The sequence below is a fragment of the Anthonomus grandis genome, chromosome 2, assembly GCF_022605725.1.
Source record: "Anthonomus grandis grandis chromosome 2, icAntGran1.3, whole genome shotgun sequence".
Taxonomy (NCBI): domain Eukaryota; kingdom Metazoa; phylum Arthropoda; class Insecta; order Coleoptera; family Curculionidae; genus Anthonomus; species Anthonomus grandis.
The window spans coordinates 28,620,336-28,639,725 of record NC_065547.1 but is presented as its reverse complement, the minus strand read 5'-3'; the positions used below and the strand labels follow the sequence as shown (position 1 = coordinate 28,639,725).

Sequence of the window (19,390 nt, the reverse complement as noted above, 5' to 3'; positions counted from 1 at the left end):
AAATCTCTTTGCCACCCACTTTTTATCTGTATTTAACAAGAATACTAACCCTTCTAATGCCTCTGACGGTCTCGATACCTCATGTAAATTTAACCATATCAACCACGTGTTCCTTAGTGCTACTACAATTGAAACAGCATTAGCTAAACTGGACAGCAGAAAGGGAGCGGGTCCCGATGGAATTCCAAACAGGCTTTTGAAAGAATGCAGCCATTCCCTTTTCCTTCCACTTTTTCATATTTTCAATTTGTCCCTAACTTCTGGAACTTTTCCAGAGAACTGGAAGCTATCTCATGTATGTCCTATTTATAAATCTGGGAATAAGAGTGACATAACTAACTATCGTCCCATTAGTATCCTCTCTGCAATTCCTAAACTGTTCGAGCACTGTGTAGAGGTGGTTCTATCTGGCACATTTCAGGAAATAATTGGAGATCAGCAGCATGGATTCACCAGAGGTCGTTCTGTGGATACAAACTTGTTTGTTTTTAGCAACTATATCTTTAAATCTTTTGCCGACGGTAATGAAACACATGCGATATACACGGACTTTAGTAAGGCCTTCGATAGGGTCAACCATAATATTCTTATCTCTCATATTTCAGATCTCGGCATCAGCGGATCTCTTTTACTTTGGATCAAGTCTTATCTGATGGATAGAGAGCAGCGTGTTAAAATTGGTGATTTTTTGTCCAACCCATTTTTGACAACTTCAGGGGTCCCTCAGGGCTCCCATTTGGGACCATTGTTATTCAGTCTCTTTATCAATCACCTCGGCTCCCTACTGGAGTCTGAGTTTTTGCTCTTCGCTGATGATTTGAAAATTTTTCGGCGGATTTCCTCCTTTCAGGATCAGTTGGTGCTTCAGAGAGATATAAACAGAGTGTTTTCCTGGTGTAAGTCGAATGAAATGTCATTGAATGTTAAGAAATGTGGGTTTATGAGGTTTACTCGTTTAAGGGTCTCCCCTCCTTGTCAATATGTTATTGATGGTATCCCCTTGAAGGAGCTTGACTCAGTCAAGGATTTGGGTGTCTTTCTGGACCCGAGTCTTACTTTCTCCCACCACTTCGAAAATACTGTAAATAGAGCTAATAAACTGCTTGGTTTTATCAAAAGATCTTGCAAAGACTTTACTAATGTGTCAGCATTGAAGACACTATATATTTGCCTGGTGAGATCTCTTCTCGAATTCTCCAATATTGTTTGGTCACCTCATTTTCTGATTCACATTGAGAGGCTTGAAAATATCCAGCACAAGTTTATCAGGTTTGCCAGATATACTCTTATGAAGTCAGGCCTGGATCTTACCTGTTCAGAGACCATGTCCTACCTGAGCATAAACTCCTTATCAAGTAGAAGGCAGTTCTTTGATGTTTGCTTTGCATTTAAGGTTCTGAATGGTATTGTTAGAAGTCCGGAATGTCTGTGCCTTTTCTCTTTGCATGTATCTTCTTACACAACACGAGGTCAGGCGCTTCTCCACATTCCCTTTTGCAGAACATCCTATCTACTAAACAGTCCTATAAATAGAATAGCTTCTACAGTGAATAGATTTGCAAAAGATCTTGATTTTTTCAGTACATCTTTAAATAAATTTAAGTCGTCAGCTAGGGCAACTATCTTGGGATAGTGCCCTACTCCCACTCTTTGGATTATGTTTAGTACAGTATTGTTTATTAGTATTATAGTTTTACTTAAGACTACTGTTAATTATTAATAAGTACTTGAAATGTTATATACGTTGATGAATAAATAAATAAATAAATAAAATAAATTATTCTAGTCCTATTTACCCTCAGCTTTAATATTCACAAAATGTGTTACTATATTATAAGAGATTTTAGCAAAATATTTATAAGTTATACAATAAAAATTAACAGCTGCACATGCTTGTTAAAACATTAAATAAAATATAAAAATTTTTTCAAATTCCAAAATGTATAAACTTACAACATAGTTAATGTATAAGGGTCAATAAAAATTTAATAAAATCACCAAGAAATTACCGCAAACGCAATTTACCAGTAATTTTCCTTAGTAAATATTATAAATTAAATAACTCTTAACAAATTAGTAATAAAAGAGGCAACAAGTAAAAATTATCAGCAGCATAAAATCATCAAGGAATTACCCTATACGTAATTCATTAATGTGTTCCCGAATAAATATTATAAATTAGATAACTATCCACAAATTCGTAATGAAAGAGCCAGTAAGTACATTATGTATATGGTAAACATTTTTATAGCAATTTTTGGAGGCAATAATACCAAACTGGTTGAGGCTCCTGAGCCATAAAGCCCTATCAAGAACTTTTAAGAAAAAAATTAAAAATGTTCTTGAAGAATATTTTAAATTACCTTTAGGTTTCATTTACAATGGATCTTCACAATAAATTTTCACAATAAACAATGCTTTAAATCTGAATTATTTCAATATGCTTTAATTTTAAGTGTATCTTTATCTTTTATTTTATTTTAGCTCAGCTTTTAGCTTATATTTTATTGTATTTTATTTTTGATGTCTTTAATGCATTATGTATGTATAAAAAGTAACATGAATAAAAAGTATCAAGTATGAAGAGAAATCGGATGATAATTTGTTAGTTCATCCTGACATCCGTTACCCTTAAATATAGAAACTACTTTGACTATTTTAAGTACACTTGGAAAAAATACAGGTACAAATACACTGGCTTATTAGTTTCATCAATAAGTACTCTAAATGTTTGAGCTATCCTAGTATTAATATCAAGAGAAGTCTTTACTGCTACTGTTTTTTAATCTTTTAATTTCTTCTAATCAAGCTGTGTTGAGTGCATTATTTCTATTTAGAAGAATTAAAAGTACCTTGATTAGTAACAATATTGCGTAATTGGAAATTATGATCTATATTATAAATTAAAATATATTTTAAAAGATAACTATAACATAAACTTACCATCACACAAATCAGCCACATGAGTGATATAAACAAAAAGTCAAATGTAACAAACAAGCAAAAGAACCTTCTAACATTGGACATTCTGCCATGCAGGCGCTGCCCTTGTAACAGGTCTTCAGATATAATATAATCTCTTACTGAAGGTATGGTGTTTATGCTGTGGGAATGAGCTGCCATGGTACAAAAAAAAATTATTTCCCCAAACTATCGCTAGCAAAGTTTATATATTTATTTAATGACTTACACATATCTAGAGTTGTCTGATTGGTTTGGCTCTGATAACTAGAGAGCCCTTCCCGTATACGGACTTCATCGGGAGTCATTTTTTTTTGACCCCTAGACAAAGAATTTTGTTTTATTTCTGTCGATTTTAATCAGGACATTTTTTAAAAGTTAAGAGTTGCGTGACACAAAGTTCTATTTAGTAAATATTAATTAAGCAACAACGAAAACCATTCATTCTTTTGTTGATAAAAAGTACTTGTTTTTTTTTTGACAAATTAATGTAAACAATGAAATTTCAATTTTTTCTGGTAGTAAGTAATGACGTAACAACTAGTATACGGATGGTGAACCCCTTGGTTGTATATATCGATAGTTAGCACATGATTAATTGGATCCCTAATGGTCCGTTTTCACGTTCATGCCACTTGCGCAAACTAGATTTGCACATGCAAATTTGCGCAAATAAAACTTTGGTGTATTCATTTTCATTCATTTTAAATTGCACAAGTAGTTACAACAGTTGTATTCTGATGTGTAGTGACCAGTGATTAGGGTGTGAGTTTGTGAGCATAGAAACATAAAAATAAAGCTTTGAATCGGGAAGACGAAGTACTTGCAGTAGCTGCCGTTTTAATAATCAAGAAGTTGAGAGAGCCAAAAAAGCGGAGACCAAATAAATCTTGGATTGAAAAGAGAGCAACTTACTCTCATATTAATTTAATTCGAGAATTAGTTAATCAGCCAGACGATTTTCGTAATTACCTGCGCATGGACGAGACGACTTATCGAAATTTATTACATTTAGGTACAACGATAATACAAAAAAACTGATACTGTTATGAAAAGTTCTATCACGCCACATGAAAAATTAACGGCGACTTTAAGGTTTTTGGCAACTGGTAGAACCTATGAGGATCTCAAGTTTTCTACGTGTATTTCTAAATCCGCCCTCAGCAAGATAATTCCTGAGACGTGCGATGCCATTTACACAGTATAAGAATATTTAAAGGTATGTAAAACTTATTATTAACATATTATTATTATATCTACTGTACGCTAGAATTAGTAAAATTCGATAAAAATTGTGCAGCAGTTTGCGATTCACTGTCTTCGTCTTGTTCAGGAGGAGGTAATTCAGAATTTCTTGGACCTTTAGGTTGCTGACAATTAGATCCTGTTTGTGGGTGTGGAGAAATTTGATTTTGATGATAATCTAGTTGATAAGGCGTTTGATTCTGATGAGACACTGGCTGTGGAATTTGTTGCTGATGATGCCATGTCACTGGTAAAGGTGGCTGATATGATGATGCAGGTTGCATTTGGTGAAAATATTGTCTTGACACCTGTGATTATTGTTGCAGTTGTGTATTTATGGCACAGTGGCAATTTAGAGTTCCTAACTGAGCCTCATAAAAAACATCATTAATTAATTTCTCAGCGTGAATGCGTTGCTCATGAGAAAGTTCTTTTAATTTTAATGTCCATGCCAATCCAATATGATTGAACTTATCATCAATATTTGAAGGCACTGCAAAACGTTTCTGAATGGTATCCAAAACGTCATCATATTTTTGGTTGCGCCTTTTTGCTGCTCTTGATGATGACCCTTGTGATGCTGGACGAGGTGTACTTGGTTCAGAATATTCAGATACTGGCATGGGCGTGTGTGGTTCGGATAGATGATCATCAATAAAGTCCTGTTGAGTTTCATTAGTTTCATGTATTTTAGAAACCTAAAACCAAAAAAAGTACAGATTACCTAAGTATATGTATATTATAATAATTATTATACTAGCTTGTAACTTGTTTTATTACGCTATAGTTAGAAGCACGCAACATTATAAATAATATTATGCTCTTTTTTGTAGTTTCCTAAAACTACAGCCGAATGGAAGAATATTGCGTTGGACTTTCAAGAGAAATGGAAATTTCCACAATGTTTAGGTGCTGTAGACAGAAAGCACGTACAAATTACAGCGCCCCCTGGAAGTGGCTCATATTACTTTAATTATAAAAAACTTTTAGTATTGTTTTGATGGGCATTGCAAATGCTAACTATGAATTCATATACTGCGATATAGGAACAAACGGCAGAGTATCTGACGGAGGAGTCATTGAAAATACTAAATTTATTAAAGGTTTAATCGGGAATAAACTAAATTTACCGGCTTTAGAAGTAGTTGTACCAGGTCAACCTCCTTTAAATTATGTTTTTGTGGGAGACGAAGCTTTTGCAATGAGACCCGTCTTTTTGAAGCCATAGAATCAATGAGAGCTTAACAATGAAAAAAGAATATTCAGCTACTATTTATCTAGAGCTAGACGCATTCTAGAAAACACCTTTGGAATTTTGGCTAACCGTTTCAGAATATTCCATACATCCATTAATTTGAAACTGGATAATATCGACAAAGTTGTTCTGGCAATTTTTTAAGGAGAAATTCGGCTAACTCATATACACCTAATGACGTATTTGACTTTGAAGATATTTCAACTGGTACCACTAGCCCTGGACTGCGGACACAACCTGAGAATTTATTAAATCTCGCGGGCAGTCACAGTCACCATCACAGTGCCGAAGCAAAAGATGTGGGGACAAGTTTTAAAAACTATTTTAATAGTAGTTATGGTAGTGTATCGTGGTAACATAAAATGATATATAATCAAAATAATAACGCAAATTAACTAGGTATAAGTACATATTATATAGGTAAATACGGCAGCCCTATTTACTTATACGAGTATACTATAACTAACAATAAATTGTAAATGTTCTTAAAAAAAACGGTTAAAAAAGTTAATAAACGAATGTGTTTTTACCTGAGTTTCATTTTCTTCGTCCATATTTGATAAAGTGCCTCTTGGAGTTTCCTGGTCCTGTAGGAAGCTCAATAACTCGTAATACCATAAATGTGGAATATATATTTCTTCTGTTCCGGCACCGGACCTCTCAGATTCAAGAACCTTTTTTAGTTCTTTTCTATACGTGGTTCTCATTGAATTCATTTTCTTAACTACCGTATCCCTGGTTGCCTTTCTATCAACCGTTTGCATTTTTTCAACAAGAATTTCATATGCCTGTGATTTTGCATTTCTATCACTGTATTCTTTTGATTTTACTTTCCAAATACATGGAAACGATTTATAAAGCTCAATAAACTCCCCCATAAACTCTCTCTCTTTAGTTGACATCATAAATTTACCCAAAATATCCGAAAACCCCAGCGAAAACACAGAGCAAAAACAATACCGAAAATTTAAACCCGGCGGAAACCTGTCAAAATAAGAAAACGGCGTCCAAGTGCATGCGCGCGATCGAAAACTGTGCTTAAAAAGTTGGAGTGTCGTTTATATTAATGTCTCATGCATTTGCGCCAACCACATGCAAAATATCTGATCGCGCTAGATTCACTCAAGTCAAGCTTTTTGGCTTGTGCAAGTGAACGATTTTGGTTTTCATGCAACAGTTTACTTGCGCAAATTGGGCATGCACAAGTCAATTGGTGCAAATTGCATGAGCGTGAAAACAGGCCATTAAACCGATGCCAAGCGATCTATCGGTTTTAACATATATGTATAAATACCTATTTTAATTTATACATATATGGGTTTTAACCTCGGTTTAGCGCTTAGTTGATCTTGAACAGTCCCTTTATAACATAACCAATCGTGTCCGCTTGGGAGTATTTGGTTGAAGTAACTTCGTAACCACAGAACACAAATATATAGCAAACTCAACCCACGCTTGCATTCATTGAAATGAAAAACAAACTCAAATGGTATGACAATGACAAATGATGTTCTATCAGTCAATGTCAACAACTGTCTATCAGCTCCCTGTCAATTTTGCCAAGCAAGATGGCCGATATACGATTCCGATTTTCACAAGTTTCATCCATGTGTTCGTAACTACTAACTTGTCAGCTGTCGCTGTCATTATTTTGCTTGTAAATAATGCCAGAGCCCCGAGTAAAGTAACCACAACCTTGGAGTTCGGTTTTAGCCACAGAATACTTACTAAAACTAAAGGATCAATTGCATTTTTTTTTAATGAAACCAGTCAGTTCATTGGTCGTGTGTTCTTTCGGCCTCAATTTTTAGACAATGACATTTGCTTTTAATGTAAATTATTGTAAATTTTGGAATTCAGTTTTAACAGTCCACAGAACATCCTTCTTTAAAAATGAAAAATAATGGAATGGAGTTGTTTTAAGTTGTCCGCTTGATCGAAAGATGAACGCACATTACAGAAGCTGTTTTGTTTCATTCATTCTCCGACAGATAGAAGCACTGTATGTTTTTATTATGGGTTTTCTCGATTTACTTTCGGTTCTGGCTGCAGTTTTATTAATCCAATAAAACAAATATGTGAATAATTTTTTTTATTGGATTATACAGATTCTGAAATATGCTACCTCGTGTCACCCTTAATGAATCACCTGGTACAACCTAAGTGCTTTGATACTTAAACCGATTCCAAGCGATCTATCGGTTTAAACCGCGGTTAAGCCCTTGGTTCACCTTGAACAGTCCCTTTATAACATAACCAATCGTGCCCGCTTGGACGTGTTTGGTTGAAGTAACTTCGTAATTTGTGAGTTGTCACTATCATCATTTTGTTTGTTTTTAAATAATACTCCAGACGCCAGTAATATTATATGTAATTAGTTCTTAAACATAAATATCAAAAAAGAGCACTTATTAGCCATAATAAATTTTGTGTCATTTTTAAAAAGGAAATAATTTGTTGTTTGTTTTTAATTTTTCCCGCACTTATTTCAATATCTTTGACATTTGACGTTTAGAAAACAGCTCTGGACGTGGGTAATTACTGTTCCAATTTGATGACGTATAAAGGGCTAATTGGTGACGTCACGTATCTCAAGCGGTTATAACTATAACCGCTTGGACGTGTTTGGTTAATACCATTTAGGAACGGTAATTACCGATAGACCGTTTGGAATCGGTTTTAGTGTTTTGGTCTGACGATTGGGGGCTATAGCTAGAGCTATATATTTGTGTTCTGTGGCCGATATACGATTCCGATTTTCACCATACAAGTTTCATCCATGTGATTGAATTTATGTTATGCTGTATTCCATATTCATTCCATAATGTCATATTTCATAGATTAACACTTCTTAGATAGGAAACTCCCATAAGAACCAATAGAATACTGAAGACGGAACCGTCGATTGAATGTTGCGCCCTCTGAATGTCGAGAAGTAGTACTAACCGGAAACGAAATTCATGGCATTTTCGACTGGCTGCACTAAGCCGCACTCAATGCAAACTCGCACAGAATTACAACTTTGACCGGTAGAAACTAAGAAAGAGACAGAGAGAGAGAGAGTATTAAGCCTGTATGAAGCTTGTATGGTGAAAATCGGAATCGTATGTCGGCCATCTTGCTTGGCAAAATCGACAGGGAGCTGACAGACAGTTGTTGACATTGACTGATAGAACATCATTTGTCATTGTCATACCATTTGAGCATAGAGAATTGAGAAATGAATATTAAACTTTCTATACTTATTATACTTTTAATTACTGTATGCATTTAAGTTTGTTTTTTATTTGAATGAATGCAAGCGTGGGTTGATTTTGCTATTTGTTTTAAGGATTCATTACTTTTCTTCTAAAAAGTTCTCTTTCAATATTGGAAGTAATGTTTTAATTGATTTGCAGCAAACAATTCCAGGTTTCTAGTAAGAAAATCTGATTTTATTTATTACTATTAAGTTTCTGTATTGTCAATCTTTAGTCTTTAATAAAATGAAATTCAGTGAATTTCAATGAAGAAGTTTCACTTTTCAAGTACTTAATTTTTAACTTGATTATTATAAATACATATTACAAAATGTCTGGCCTCTCATTTTGTATTCAACAATTAAAAATTGATTTAAAATTTTCCTGACAATTTCCATCACGTAAGAGTATGTATATTTTAAATGGTTCTAAGAAACATAATAATAGAAGATTTTTTTAATTTCCTTCAGTTTCCATTACAAGAAAAACATGGAGAGCAATATGCAATGTAAATTTTATTAAGACTATGAACTATAGAATTTCTTCTGATCAGTTCTCTCCACAAATTTTAATAATGCTGATACTGCTGGCTTTAAGCCACGTATCCACCTGACAAACGGAACGTTTAGAAACATTTGCAATCATTTAAAAACACGATGTTTATCCGGTGGATACGTCGGTCACTCACATTTGCAGGCGTTTGTCACTGTTCCGCGAAAAGTCGGTAACTTTAAGGATTTGACTTGTTTGTGGATTTCTGCTTGATTTCAGTGGAGACGCGATATTCTACGTTTGTAGATAAATAGAATAGATATAACCAATTAGTGTTTGTTTACTTGTATTTAGTGTTTATAAAAGTTGTGGTTGAAGTGATTGATCAATAACTCGAACAATAATCATTATTTTTTTATTTAATTTGTTTATTTACGATGAATATTACTACGGAATAGGACCACGAGCAGTGTATTTACTTAATAAATTTATATAGATAAAAACCGGAACTATGGAATGCCAGACATGGTTTTTATTATAATAAAATTAAGAAACATAACGCCTGGGCCGATATAGCCGAAAATATGAATGCAACCATCGATATTGTCAAGGCTAAAATAGGCTCGTTGACAATTTCATTTAGAAGAGAAAGAAACAAAGAAACTTAAAGTTTGGGAATAGGAAAAGGTCTGTATATTTAGTGAACCTGTTTTTCTTGTTTAATATTTTTTGCCATCAAAGTTGGAGGAGCTTCCAGCATTATCGCTTTAGAGTGCAGTTTTTTGTGTTTTTAACCGTTAGCCTGGAACTACATGGGTACGTGATCACGGATCCGTTGCAACCACGTGACTGCTCTCGACCAATAAGGGTTTGTTATGGTTAATTGCCATTGGTTGATATCAGTCACGTGATCGCAACGGATCCGTGATCACGTACCCATGTGGATCCAGGCTTACTATTAATAAGGATGGCCAACAATAAAACTGAAAATTTGCAGGGCGGGAGGAGGTACACACAAGCTACTGGTTTGCATATGAGGCATTTGGATTTCTTATGGAAAAGAATAAATGCAGGAAATCTGTCAGCAGTACAAAAAAGATGACTCATTCCCAAATAGAAGATAGAAATATTTTTTATTTTACTTTAATTTTACAAGCTAAACTCATTCTTTACAAAAACACTAACACTGTACGTTTAGCTAAGCATGTTCATTTTGCCATGGAATAGCTCCATTGCTGGAAAAATATGCTGCAAATTCTTTTTGCAGACTTTCGAGGAACTTTTTTAATATTAGTCAGGGACAACATTTCAGTATCATCTCTCCAAGCACCAGGACTAACTTTCATTTCTACTTCACTATCCAGGGCTCCTTGTGGACAATAAATATTTGCTGAAGAGTTACTTTTGCGTAAGAAGTTGTGCAAATATATACAAGTCATCACAACTAATTCTGCTTTATGTGGCTCTAGAAGCATTGGTTTTGTTAAAACTCTAAAGACAGATGCTAGGATACCAAAAGCATTTTCCACTACTCGGCGTGCTCGACTCAACCTGTAATTGAAAATTCTTTGTATTGAACCTTTTTCATAAATTCCTGAATAAGGTTTCATTAAATTATCAGCCAGGGCAAACGCTTCGTCTCCTAAAATTACGTAGGGAATAGCTTTCTCGCGACCAGGCGATTTTGGTAATGGCAAATTTAAAGCATTATTTTGAAGACGTTCATACAACTCCGTGTTTTTAAAAATTCCTCCGTCTGAGATTCTTCCTTGAACACCAACATCAACAAATAGAAAATTATAATTAGCATCAACTAGGGCAAAGAGAAAGATGCTGAAAAACGACTTATAATTAAAAAAGTATCTTCCGGTTTTTTTAGGGCACTGTAAAACTACATGCTTCCCATCAATCGAGCCAATGCATTGTGGAAAATTCCATAACGTTTCAAATTCTTCACATGTCTGCAACCATTCCGCTTCGGTTTCTGGCATCTGCAAAGAAATAATTGTTTTTTATTTGTATGTGTTTGTTTGCGTCAATTTAAAATATTTGTTTCACCTCAACGTTAATTTAGAACATGCATATTTTAATTATTTTTGTTATTAAACATTTTTTATTTTTGCATTTTTTTTTCAGGTTATTGCTGATAATGAAGTAGTTGCCAAAGAAGTATATAATGAAAACAGTAAACCAATTAGTGGAGGAACAGAACCAGAACTTTATTCAAAAAGAGCCTTAGAACAGGAACCATTACCATCTATTTTTGCAACGTCTACAAATGAATTACCAAATTCACAATTGCAAAAAGCAAAACGAGCGAAACGGAATAAGGAAAATTCAAACGTCCCAAACGAGGATCCTCGTATTTCTGCAGTAGTCGATATTATGCGGTCAGCTCAAGACCGGGATTCTTGTGATATTTATGGGGAGCATATCGCATCAAAGCTACGTACTTACAGTCAAAGAACACAGGCCATGGTACAACACATGTTTGGTAATATCCTCTTTAATGCTGATATGGGACGTTACGACGATGTGGTGCCTAAGAACACCTCTGGTCATCTTCTGGAAGCGTTACTTCTGCTAGCACATGCACTACTCCTGCTCCTTCACCTGCTGGTTCAAGTTCTCATTATTCCGATCATGCTTCACCCATGAAAATACAAGTGCCGGCGCATCTTTCGTTGGCTCTCAGCAACCACAACCAAACTTAACTACACTCACTAATGTTCTGCCGACCTCAGAAAACCCTCTAAAGCTCCATATCCATAAAAATGCTAACACTAGCGCATCGAAAGAAATCAAAGCGAATTAAATAACGCATCGAAGCGAAACTATTTAGCAAACTTCAATCCGTCTCAATCACAGACAAATACTAATTACTCATAAAAATAAAATACCATTTATATTATCGCATAGATAGGTATGATCTATACGCTGAGTCAAACCGCACTGGACGTATGTCAAAAATGTTATTTCAACGAAATAAAACGTTGGCCGGGTTCATCAGAAAAAAGCGTTCACTGAGCGCTAGAAACTTTTTACCTGGTATCTAAGCTATAAGCATGTTGCTAGGTTAAGTTTCGAGCGCTCAGTGAGCGCTTTATTCTGATGAACCCAGCCATTGATTTTTGACATACGTCAAGTGCGGTTGTACTCAGCGTACAGACCATACCTACTCATGTTTAGCTAAGTAACTAGTTTTCTCAATAAAGGTCAAATGTATTATATGGTTATTTACTTACCCTTACATAGCTCGCTAATGCTTTCATGATGGCGGCACATACTTCAGGAATTATTCTAGAAATGAGCTGCTTCGAAACTCTGAAGAGGTACATAAGACTGGCATAGGAATCTCCTGTCGCTAGAAAGCGAAGTGTGATGGCCAGTCTAATTTCGGCAGAGACGCACTCTCGATAGTTTGTGTCAAGTTTAGATATTTCATATTTTTAAGTATTTTCAAGTTTAGATATTTGCAACTCTGTACACAGACACAGAAGAACACAAATATAGTCTAGAGATAGACTCTGCATACGAGTAGTTGTCGCCCTGACCCCATTCGAATAGAAACCGTGCAGCATAGTAGAAATCGCCATCAGTTTGTGACGTCATAGTACTGGGGTAATTTAAAAATATAAAAAGGACTTTTATTCCCCGTATTAAACGAAGTCCTTCATTTATTACTTTTTCCATTTGCGTACTATAATTTCTGAAAGACCCATAAATTTCCTATTAGATACATAGGTCTGAGTTTCAGATATTAGACAAAAAATATACAAAAAATGTATTGTGAAAAGAGATTACAGCAAAACAATACACAAGATATACAATAAAAATTAATATTTATACAAGTTAGGTAAAGCATTAAATAAAATATATAAATTCAAATTTCACAGTTTATAAACATACAACTTAATTTAATTATGAACTTTGTTGCATAATGAACAAAGTTTTTAAAGTAAAATTAAAGTAATACTGGGTGTACATAGTACATATATGAATTACAAGGAAAACTTACAGATCTACTCTGATAGGCGCCAAATCTCTTTATTACTTGGGGAAAATTGAAAATGCTTCTAATAAACTAAAACAAAAATGGAGGATTGTCAATTTTCTGCAGGATAAGGACAACCACATTACTATACCTAGTTTCTAAAAAGCTAATCATCTAAATGCTTACTATTGCTCCACCGCATCTAACCTCTTAAAGAACTTCCCACATACCGTGCGACCTGAGCATTTTCTAACTCATATCAATGTACCAGAAACTTTTTTTCTTTTTACTCACTCATGCTGGGAAAATTAAATCCATATTTAAAGAGATAAAGAATAGAACCTGGTCCGGATGGGACAGGTTGCCATTAAGTGTCATTAAAACTACCTACACCGGCCCTAGTTTGTTTAGCTCCTGTAGTGAATAAGTCTTGGCTTGCATGGCCGAATTGCTCTTTGTCTTAAGAGGGCTAACGTTGTTCCAATTCACAAGAAAGGTGATCTGAATAAAAATTGCAAGATAAATTGAAAATTGCAAGCACGGGAAGTAATGCTATAGCATTGTGCTAAGAAATATTGTATATAGAAGCTGGATAAGGTAAGGGAAGTTTCATTTCTCAACAAGCATAAACTGCTTGAGCTGCATCAGTTTGGATTTCTAAGGTCTAACAACACAGGTGGCATTGCAGCTTGGGCATTCTATGATATGTCGAAAGCTTTCGATTGTGTGCAGCATTCGACCATGTTACGTAAGCTCGAAATTTGTGGCTTCCGAGAAGTCGCCCTGAAGAGGTTTTGCTCTTACCTATCAGATCGTTAGCAGATGGTTTTGTTTAATTAATAAATAATTTTCTTTAATATTTCTTCTGGATCAGTCTTGGGTCCCCTGCTATTTCTAACGTACATTAACTCGATTGAATATTAGTGGACACTTCACGGTTTTTGCAGATGATATAGCAAAAGTTTGGCATTACAGGGATCCTCAAAGGTGTGCAAGTGTTCGCGACATACAGTGTCTGGAGGTATGGTGTAATTCCAATAGTCTCGTACTCAATATTTCCAAAACTAATATTCTGAACTTTAAGTGGTTATTCTTAGGTGGCATATCTTTGAACAATAAAACATTGTTCCATTCATGCATTGCAAAGTTCCTGGGATTCCTTAAAATTTTACGCCACATAATTCAGTTGAACAGAAAACTGTTTTCTGGTTGCTAATATTATATCATTCAACCTAGGACTAGCAATAGCCCTTATGGCATATTAGGAATCCCATCTTCGTTAGGGGATTCCATTCTGGACGTCTTGTTCAGAATACTTGTTTCACTCAGTATTCTTATTACAAAAACCGGGCATTGCGTGCGATGTGTTGAAATTCGACAGTCGTGTAGACCACTGTTCCTTAATCACTCTGTACTAACATTGTACTGCATTTTAATTCTGAAGACTGTGTGCTCTGTTCCCAGAAAGATTAAAGAGAAACTATATTTTACTCAGTCATATAACACAAGACAGAGTTTTTTGCTATATCTTTAACTATACCGAGGGCTGAGCGAGTGAAAAAGTCCATAATTTATAACGGAAAAATACTATTTAATCATCTTCCCCTCTCATCAAGAGAACACTAGTGTGTGAGGAAATTTTTAAAAACTTTAAAGAAACTATTATTAACACAATCATATTATTCCTTGCGAGAATATTCTAACGACTCTCTCAATTAGTTAACAGGTTTGAATGCATGGTATGATGCTTTTTTTGTAGATTTGTTCAAATGTTTTTTGTGTTATTTGATTAAATCTTTAGATATCCTACGTTGTTTTAAATTAAGCAGTACCCACTACTGTTTTATATGAAACTTAAAAGTAAAAGAATAATGAACATGCTTTGTATATTGACCAAATTAGAAATTAAGATTTAAGGCTTTGTATACAACATTATTTTATTAGTTACAAATAATGCTACTTTTTGACTTTGGCTATTTAAATTAGCCGACGTTTCACAACATATTCATCCGATTAAATTAAATTGGATGTTTTGGGTTAAGTTAGAGTTGACTATTTATGGAGGTTGGGTTGGTTTATGTTGAATTGGATTGGGCTAGGATAAACTGTTTTAAGCACAAAAGGGCCGAGTAGTACTCTCTAAGATTTTATAAAACTCTCAGCGTTGCAACCTATACTATTCTTTTCTGTTTTGTGGCTGCAACTCGGTATATTTTTTACAAAAATTCAGTCTTAAAGAGAATTCTAAGATGAATTTGAGTAGTATCTCTTAGCTGATGTATTTTCAATTTAATTTGGAGACCATCTAGTGAAATTAAGTATTTGCATCTTCAATTTTCCTTCTAAACAAAGATAGAACGATCAATTATCAACCAAGGATTACGCCTGTATGTTATGTTGCCTTGTAAACAATTGATTCTTTTAATAAATATTTGAATTAATCTATTTTGTATCAATTTATGGTTGTCAGTTTATTCAAATCAAACTTGGATTTAATTAGACAATCCAAAATCCAATGACTGTTAAAGAGTTCTAGCGTCCGCGAAAAGTCTGTAGGGTTTTGCAGCAAAGGGTTATTTTCCATTGAGTTTATAGCGGAAAATTGATCTGATAGATCTACTCAATTCAAGAACAAAACAAAAAATCCTTCCCTTTAAAACCGTAATGGCATTCTGTGGATTGTGGAATTCTACTTGTATAGGTGTCGTCCTTGTCACTTTTATGTAAGTTTAAATCGACATTCAAAATATAGACATCTGTCGAAATCCAATTTTAGAGTACTTACACAGAGCTGATTATTTTGAACTAGATATATTATAAATAAAGGTGCCTGGTAGCAAGTGGGGGAGACGGAACTTTTACGTCATCCAGAGAAGATTATCATTATATTATGGTTTGGTTGTTAACTTTCCAATTGTTTTAATATTACTTTGGTCTTCTCGTTAGTCCTGTAGGTTTAAAACAATTTTAAATAAATTTACTGAATGATGTATTGCAGGGAAGTTTAGTGGATCAATGCGAGCTTATGATTGGTTTAAAAGTTGCTAAATAACCTCCCTCCACTGGCCTAATATTTGGTGAAATCTGAAGAATTTTGAGGTTAACTTTTTATAATTCTGAAATTTCGTAGTTGGCAACACTGGTTTATTCGGACTGAAGATAAAATAGCTTTAAAATTAAATTAGTCTGAAATTAAATATAATTTAAATTTAAGTTATTCTTATTATTTTGTTTCTTAATTAGACATTTTAAAGGTAAGTTTTCTTAAGGTAGTTTCAAAAGTATGGGTCAAGTTATTTTATGATTTTTAAATAAAAATTGTAAAAATCAATATTTTAGTTAATATATATTTTAGATAATAATCCCAACACAAATCAAATAATTTTCATAATATTATGCATGTCGAATGAAAAGAAAGAAAAAATGATGTCGAGTTTTCAATATAAAAGGCAAAAGAAAGAAAAAAAGAGCGAGTTAAAAAATTTACTCTAAGCTATAGTGTCGTTGCAGATTATGGTTCAAGGAACAGAAACAGGAATAGAACAATCAATATAATGAATATTCAATAGTTAATGAACTCCATAATATCAATTAATCTTCATAGCCGAACTCCCCAAATTGAAAATCTTGAAGCCCAGCAATTTGAAAATTTTGAAGATCTCAGAATGTGGCTCGATTAAAAAATTTGAAATATTCAATTTCAAAATATTTTTTTTTAAAGTGTGAAAGAATTTTTATTTTTTTTATGTACGTGTACTTCCCAATGGCCACTTTGTTGCACGCAACTGGGTTCTATATTTAAAACAAAGCAGTATTTTATTATTGTAAATTATTTTCTTAACACAATGGTGTTCCTTTAGCAACAACTGAATTTATAATGACCGGTAACACTTGTTCAGACACCTAATAATTCGTGAAACAAGTTTACCTATACAATGTCGTAAAAGCTTTGTGTATAGAATTTAAAACTGCTTTAGAAAAAGATAGAGCTATAGATTCACATCAGTAAATAGTAAACTAATAAATTCGAAGATGGCGGCAAGGCTAATTGCAACAGACAATTTAAAGTACTTAGTCAAACAAAATCTAGCTCTGCGTGGTGCCAGCTCGAAGCTGTATGGAAACACTAATAATAATTTCCTTCAATTAATTTAGACCATAGCCAAGTTTGATGCTCTAATTTCGGAGCATAGACAACGGTACGAATACCTCAATTACTTGGAAATATGATACAAAGCAAATTATTGGGTCTTTTAGCACATAATATAAATATATATATATTTATATTATATAAATATAAAACAAAATATTTCTCTGTAATATTAGACCACTGTAGTGGCGGCTCGTGAGGGAGGACTCTGGGACTATTCCGAGGCAACTCTAACAATTAATTTTGCAAATTGTTGGAACAGACAGTATCTAGGATGTAAAGTGTACTTTTTTTAAAATAATTTAATTAGCATTCCCAGTTTTTTTTAAACTCTCCTAAGATAACAGCAGCTTTAAAAAAAGTTTGTGACGATCAATACTAAGATCGTCATAAACGCATTGAATCACTAATTCCCAAATTGGTGCAAACAATCTTTGCTTTTAAAGAAAATCTTTTAACATGTTTTTAAAACATTGAACTTGAATACTCAAAAAATTTAATTAAAAAACAACTGCTAAGGCTGCTGAATTTATTAAATGGTTTGAAGACGTAGTTTTTTATTTTGCCAAACATTTTTTAAAAAAGTTAAATTTATTAAAGATTAGGTTATAATACATCAATGTATTAAAAAAAATTACAAAAATTTGACGTTGAAATATTCAGGATGTTCCATTTACAAATACCAAGTTTGTGCCCAATCAACTCAGCTAAAAAACAGTGCTCTAAATTTTTTTTTTTTTAAATACGCCATTGAGTTTTATATAAAAATATCTATTATAAGCAGTTTTCTTTTTTTTTTCTAGCATTTTTGTTTTCGCTCTGTATTCCAGAAAAAAAAATTATTGGAAATTTCCATATTTCGGTTTGTGGCTTTAAAAATTTTAGAAAAAAGTCATACAGGGTCGCGAAAACCGCATATCCTAAAAATGACAGAGATACACCCTGCAATCTCATCTAAAATAGGAGACAGTGTATATAGAACAAAGAAGATCATATGGAAGAGTTGAAACGTCAAGTTTGGCTGAACATGTTTTAAATAATGGCCACTTTGTAGGGATACAGAACTTAAAATTACGGAAACCAGTTAATGACAATAGAAAATTAGATGCACACGAAATTTTAGCAATCTGCAAAAATCGATACACATTACAAATTAATAGTGATAAGGTTCTAATCCCTTATAGTCATTGTATAGTTTAGTTAGTATTTAAACTTTGCATAGCCATGCTTCATTGGAATTTCGCTCTATTAGTTTCGTTTTCAGTATATAAGACCATTTGTAAGTTGTTTAGTTGTAATTTTCCCCCGAAAAAACTAAAATAGAGTTTTGGGCAGTCGTAAAACAGTTTTTAACTTATAAGGTTAACTTATTGTGTAGCCAAAGATAATTCACTATAAAAATAATTTTTGTTACATATTTACTATTTTTGAGTTATAAACCAAACTTTTTTTTACATGGAACACCCTGATACAGACTAAAAAATTGTTATTTTTTCACTATTTCAAAAATATCTAATATGCCCTTTTTTTCATAAACACACAAATAAATGACAATTTTCTAAAATTAAACGTCTAATATTTGTAACCTTTGGTATTGTCAACCAAATTAAGTACACTCAGTATAAAACAAATAATTTCCACTGTTATAATTTCTAAACAATTAATAATTACTAATCAATTTCACAACCGAATTTGCGAAGCACAAAATGTAACCTTAGCAATTGTGCGTATTTCATTCATTTCATTGACATAATTTTTAGGTATAAATACAAGCTTGAAATCTAGGGAGATCATCAAATTATTCGATAACCACTTCGTGCTGATCCTCTACCCTCAGGTAGGAACCGGTTCGACCATAAACCGCTGGTCTCCGCCTAAGGGTGGAATACCCTTGTAAGGGGATAACTCTGGCCTTTGGGGGAACCGATAAATTACCTGCAGTTACCCAGTCGGTCTCCTTACCTGAGGGAAGAGTTGGCTCGGATAGCTAGGTTCCGGGGAAACTCGGGGCATATTATCCGAAGAGTTGGATTTAAAACTATTTCTTAATTTAG

At 33.6% G+C, this 19,390-nt stretch overlaps 1 protein-coding gene across 1 annotated transcript in view; it reads right to left on the bottom strand.

Annotated features, from left to right (window-relative positions):
- Positions 1-3,476, bottom strand: part of LOC126750371 (steroidogenic acute regulatory protein-like) — an 85,250-nt gene extending 81,774 nt beyond the window's left edge. Inside the window, exons 1-2 of the mRNA XM_050459978.1 lie at positions 3,191-3,476; positions 2,944-3,116 (exon numbers count right to left, since the gene is read on the bottom strand). Of these exons, the coding sequence (XP_050315935.1) occupies positions 2,944-3,116; positions 3,191-3,269 (252 nt within the window). The 5' untranslated portion in view covers positions 3,270-3,476. The remainder of the gene's footprint in view (positions 1-2,943; positions 3,117-3,190) is intronic.
- Between the last annotated feature and the right edge of the window lie 15,914 nt (positions 3,477-19,390).